At 52.5% G+C, this 6,000-nt stretch overlaps 1 protein-coding gene across 1 annotated transcript in view; it reads left to right on the top strand.

Moving 5' to 3' along the window:
- Positions 1-567: 567 nt before the first annotated feature.
- DCHS2 (dachsous cadherin-related 2) overlaps positions 568-6,000 on the top strand; it is a 176,942-nt gene continuing 171,509 nt past the window's right edge. Inside the window, exon 1 of the mRNA XM_053658565.1 lies at positions 568-2,565. Within this exon, the coding sequence (XP_053514540.1) occupies positions 568-2,565 (1,998 nt within the window). The remainder of the gene's footprint in view (positions 2,566-6,000) is intronic.

Here is a 6,000-nt window from a genome sequence, read left to right as displayed (position 1 = left end):
GGCGGTCCTCTGCTCCCCAAGAGGCGGCGGGGAGCAGCCACCCCCGGCAGCCGACAGCACGGCTGACCCAGCCGCCTCCCCTCCCCGTTCTCGCCTCCTTCTCTCGCCCCGCCCGCCGCGCTCAGTTTCGGCCTCCCCGCCCTTACTCCACCCCCTTCCCCTGCACAGCCCCCCACCCTCTCCTTGTGTTTGTGCGCTTTAAATAATTTCATCCTTTTTGGCAAAAGAAATAATGCACCTGACTTTACCAGGGGGAAACAACCAGCCGAGGAGGACAAGGAACGGGAGAGGAAAAAAAGATGAGACTCGTTTAAAGAAATCCTGGGGCTGAAGAGGTGGCCGCAGCGGCAGAGGCATCCAGGGCGTCCCCCTCTGCGTGAGCTGCAGGCAGAGGACCTTTTTACCAGTTGCAGATGTAACCTCGGAAACTCCTGTGTCTGTGGGCTTGTTTGCCAAACAAAGTCTTTTCTTCTTTGGCTCAGACACTAAAGAGGCTCCTGGATCTTTCTGTCATCCCGCCACAAGCTGGCAGTTACCCGGGAGCCTTTCCAAGGACCTGGCGAAGCCATGGGTCCTTCTGCGCCGAGGATGGGTGAAGGGCGTCAGCAGCAAGAGGCTTCCGCGGAGAGGCGAGGGTCACCCCGCCAGCGGCCAGGCAGCGGTGGCGACGCCAGGGCGCAGCGCCTCCTGCTCCGGTTCTTCGTGCACGCGTGGCTGTGGGCGGCCTCGGGCTCATCTGCCCAGGTTTTCAACCTCAGCCTTTCCGTGGACGAGGGACTGCCTCCGGACACTCTAGTCGGCGACATTCGCGCCGGGTTGCCGGCTGCGCAGCAACAGGAGGGGGGCGGCTTCTTTCTGTCCGAGGATTCAGAGGATTCCCCGCTGCTGGACGACTTCCACGTGCATCCGGACACCGGCATCATCCGTACGGCGAGGAGACTGGACCGCGAGCGGCGGGATCACTACAGTTTCGTGGCCGCCACCCTGCTGGGCGATGTGGTGCAGGTGGAGATCCGTGTCAACGATGTCAATGACCACTCGCCCCGCTTTCCCCGAGACTCCTTGCAACTTGATGTCTCCGAGCTTAGCCCCCCAGGTACGGCTTTTCGCCTGCCAGGTGCTCACGACCCGGACGCGGGGCTGTTCAGCACACAGGGTTACACCCTGGTGCAACCGTCCGACGCCTCCGAGGACCCCGCAGGACCCTTCTTCCAGTTGCGCTATGGGACCCCCGGGTCGCCGCGGTCCTCTTCACCCCTGGAGCCCCTGGACCTGGTGCTGCTGCGGCGCTTGGACCGAGAGGAGGCGGCAGCACACGAGCTGCAGATAGAAGCGTGGGACGGTGGCCGCCCGCGGCGCACAGGCCACTTGCGAGTGGAGCTGCTCGTGCTGGATGAGAACGACAACCCGCCGGTCTTTGAGCAGGACGAGTACCGCGCCGCGGTGCGCGAGGACGCCCAGCCGGGTGCGGAGGTCTGCCGCGTGCGTGCCACGGACCGAGACCTGGGGCCCAATGGCCAGGTGCGCTACCGCATCCGTGCCCGGCAGGCGCCCGGGGCGGCGGGTGGTGGCGGGCTATTAGGAGACGAGGCCCACTTCGAGGTGGAGGAGCTGAGCGGCGTGGTGCGCCTGCAAAGGCCGCTGGATCGTGAGGCTCAGGCCTGGCACCAGCTGGTAGTCGAGGCCCGCGATGGAGGTGCCGAGCCCGAGGTCGCCACTGTGCGAGTGTCCATAGCTGTGCTGGACGTGAACGACAACCGGCCCACCATCCACCTGCTCTTCCTCACCGAGGGGGGCGCAGCGCGAGTCTCTGAGGGTGCCCGACCTGGAGACTACGTGGCTCGAGTCTCGGTGTCTGACGCGGATGGTGGCCCAGAGAAGGAAGAAGCTGGGGAACTTGGTATGAGCTTCGGGGGCAGCACCATCTCTCTGTCCTTGGAGGGCTCGGAGGGAGCCTTCGCCCTGCGGCCTGGAGGCTCCCCAGGGGTATTTTTCCTTTGTGTCGAGGGGCCCCTGGACAGGGAGAGCCGCGACCTGTATGATTTGCGACTGGTGGCCACAGACACCGGGTCTCCACCGCTGAGCACGGAGGAGACGCTGCTGCTCCGGATCGCAGACCTCAACGACCAGCCACCTGTCTTCAGCCAGGAGCATTACCAGGCCTCAGTATCCGAGGCGGCGGCCCCTGGCACCGTGGTGGTGTGGGTCAGCGCCTCCGACGCAGACGAAGCTGGCACCAGCCACGCCATCCTGCGCTACAAGCTGGTCCACCTTCCTGCTCGCTGCAGCCAAGAGGCTCTGCGGCCCACGGTGGAGTGTGAACCATCCTTCACCATTGATCCCCAAAGCGGCCTGGTCAGCACCACGCGGAGTCTGGACCGAGAGGTCCAGGAGGCTGTAGAGCTGAGAGTGGTGGCCCAAGACCTCGGGGAGCCCCCGCTGTCCGCCTCCTGCCTGGTGAGCATTACTGTGGAGGACGTGAATGACAACGAGCCCATCTTCTGGAGGCAGGTGTACAACGCCACCCTTGTGGAGCATGCCCCCGTGGGACACTGCTTTCTGCAGGTGAGTGTGTCGGGCCTGTGGTCAAAGGAGGCCCCACAAAGGGATGAAGCGATTGTGAGTGTGTCCAGGGTAGGAGAATTGCGATGTGGTGGTTATATCACAGCTTGATAGCAGGGAACATGGGCTCTAGTTCCGCCTGTACAGTGAGAAGAATGGGCACCTCTAGCCACTTAGACTTTCTGCCAGGGGCTTGGGCTGACTGATCAGTCTAGGTTCCTTCTACTTCACAGTTTTACTGGGATCTGGCTTTTGCTTACGGAATCCTGGCAACCTCCATGCCTGGCATGTGCACCCTGACTGGGAGGAGCCACTCATTTGCAAACAGCAAGGGAACAGCAATGTCTCATGTTTTGGGGCATCGCTATGTGGCATCCTAGGGAAATAAGATAGCTCTCACAAATTGGTTTTTCACACAAGCAAGTATATACCTTTAAGCACTAAAACTGGTGTGAGTAATCATTTCCAGAGACTTCTTACACATTGTCCTACCTTTACTAGAAGCCTGCAATGGCTCATTGAGGACATCAAGTCATTTTTATCTGTTGTGGGCCAAGCTCCTCCAGTGGTGCCCTTCACGGCCAGGAAGAGCAGCAGGGCTCAGTCACCCTGCTTTCTGGGTGTGTCACCTTTCAGAGTTCTGATCCCTCCTTCCCTCTTGGGATGTTGTGATATGCACCTGTCAGGCATCATTGCTTATGGGATCCAGTTTCCTAGTTCTTGTCTGATGTGAAATAACAAACCGGATTTCCCAGGCTGATTTATTTACTCCAAGAAAACTTGAGTAAATAAATAAAGCCCGAGAAGCTAACTAGTGAATGAAGCTCTGAAGCTTTCATTTGCTCTCAGTCTGGGTTGTTTTAAGACCTTAGTGGCTTATTTCCTGGTGCTTGGTTGGGGGCTTGGGGAGCAGGCGGTTAGCCTTTATAAGTTATATCTCAAATCATAACCTTTGGATAAGTGAGATGGTACTATATTGTAAATATGAGCTTCTCAAATCATAACCTTTGGATAAGTGAGATGCTACTATATTGTAAATATGAGCTTCATGACTGCTTCTACTTTTAAAACATCTTTTGGATCTATGGTCAATAATATAATAATTTCCGTCCTTTTTTTTTCTGGCACTTTGGCAACTCTTTGAGTTGCTAGATTATCAAAAGAAGGCTTGGAAATCAATGAATCCTTGCTGACGAAATGGACAAATCCACAATTGTCAATGAGTGGCATAGTGGAAGATTGTTTATCACTCAAGCAGAGTCTGATGCGGTGCAGGTGGGCTGGTCCTCCTCCATCCAAGGTAGGACCAGGCCTGGGAGTGCCTTAGATCAGGTCCACCAGCATCCGACTGGTTGGAGCTCAGCCACACGGCCGCAGGTGTACTGCAAAGGAAGCTGAGAAATGGAGAGGAGCACCTGGCTGCCAGGGCACACTGGCGGTGTCTGCCATGCATTTCTAAAAATAGAGTCACAATAGGTGAGAGGTTGGACTAGATTTCTCCCATCTGGAAGACCTTAAGGATCTTGATATAAAGCAGTGCGACTTGGCTCCATTTGAAGGAAAATGAGCGTGGTGGGTTAATTGTGACTCCTTTGATTGCCACCTGCCTCGAAAGCTGTTTCTAGCATTGCGAGATGACTGCCAGGAGGTGTTCATTTACCCCATTGCTGCCACTCTGTGTGTGGCAGATCCGGTATGGTGAGCTGAGCTTGGCACAAGTGCAGGACTGCATCTCTAACTGCAAATAAAAGTTTCGGGTTGCCCAGTATTGCTGTAGATAGTATTAAATTGTGCTGACTAGGATTTCTGGAAGTGCCAGTGATCCTGCCCCTCAAGAGTGCAGGAACCTTCATGTTCACTGGGCTTTCTGCCGCAGAGATGGGAACTTTCTGCGTTCCGTAAGCCCTCTCGCTGACCATGCTCATTAAGCCTCAATGGATTGTCTTCCATATATGCTTTCTTTGTATTCTTCTTTTAGAAAGTTAATTATATTAGTTTATAATGTAATCTTTAATTATATTAAGTATGTTGGTGTCTTGTGTACAATATAGTGATTCGATGTTTTTATAACCTCACAATGTGATCACCCTACTAATTGTAGTAACCATCTGTCACTGTGCAAACATAACGCAATATCATTGACTGTTTGCCAGTTTTTCACCTTTTCCACCCATCTCCCATCCCACTCCTCTGGCAGCCATCCCTCTGATGTCTTTCTATGAGTCTGTTTTTGTTTTATTCTGTTTGTTTATTTACTTTGTTTAGATTTCACATATAAGTGAAGCCATATAGCACTTGTCTTTTTCTGTCTGACATTTCACTTAGTATAATACCCTCTAGGTCCATTCATGTTGTCACAAATGGTAAATTTCATTTTTATTGCTGCATGATACTCCTTTATTTATATGTCCACATCTTCTTTATCCATTCATCTATCAACAGACATTTAAGTTGCTTTCATATCTTGGCTATTGCAAATAATGTTATAATTAACATAGGCTTTCTGTCATTTTACTCATTTTTTTATACCACTTTGTAAAAATGAACCTCCCCAGCTAGGATTTAGATCTCATGGCCTAGCCTTTCTTCCAGGGCATTGTTTAATTACATCATATCAATTCCAACGGTACCTTATTTCCATTGCATTCTGCCAATTTTCTCCCTATAGTCCTCTTATCTGCTAAATTCTACTTTGTCAGCATCAAAACAAACTGAGAAATAACAGGGAAAGAAATTTTTTTCTAGATTCTCTGTAAGTGAATACCATGTTACCCAATAAAACACGCTCTCGAACCTTCTAGGTGCCTTGGTAGTTTCTTCACATCACTTATCTGTTCTGGTTAATGCTCACAGCACAGTGCAGCCCCTGCTGCCAACCCCTAGGGCTGGCTGGACCTTTTTATAGTCTCCTGCCCAGATAGGAACTTTGCAAATACTCCAAGTGTGGGGCAGATGAAAGGGGTTTAATACAGAGCATAGGAACCAGTCCCAGCCTGAGACAGGTGACCACTTGCGCCAAAGGGTTTTCACAACCTTGTGGGCACTAGCTTGGGTTTCCTAATTCCTTGCTCCCCACTGCTGCCATCCCCCACTGTGTGGAGAACCTTTTCTTCACAACTAACCCCTCAGGAGCACCTCTCAGTGTCTCTTGGTGCTTTCATGGCCAAGACAGAGGGGAATTTCTACTCTGCAGACAGACACCAAGGGGTGCCCCCTTTTAACCTAGTGTCTGGCTTGAAAGATTCTCATTCTCCTCAGATTACTACTGTCAAAAAGACTAACTTCAACCCCAAAGCAAGACCTCATTCTCCACCTGCACTAAGTCCAATGATGTAAACTGCACTTACAGACTTCAACTTGTAAGCAGATCTTAAAACAATATGCCACCATAAGACTTTTCTTTCATATCCCTCAAATATCATCACTGTATTCATGTAC

The sequence above is a fragment of the Artibeus jamaicensis genome, unplaced genomic scaffold (assembly GCF_021234435.1).
Source record: "Artibeus jamaicensis isolate MK-2021 breed Jamaican fruit bat unplaced genomic scaffold, CSHL_Jam_final scaffold_537, whole genome shotgun sequence".
In the NCBI taxonomy this organism is placed as follows: Eukaryota; Metazoa; Chordata; class Mammalia; order Chiroptera; family Phyllostomidae; genus Artibeus; species Artibeus jamaicensis.
This window is presented reverse-complemented; position numbering and strand designations above follow the sequence as displayed.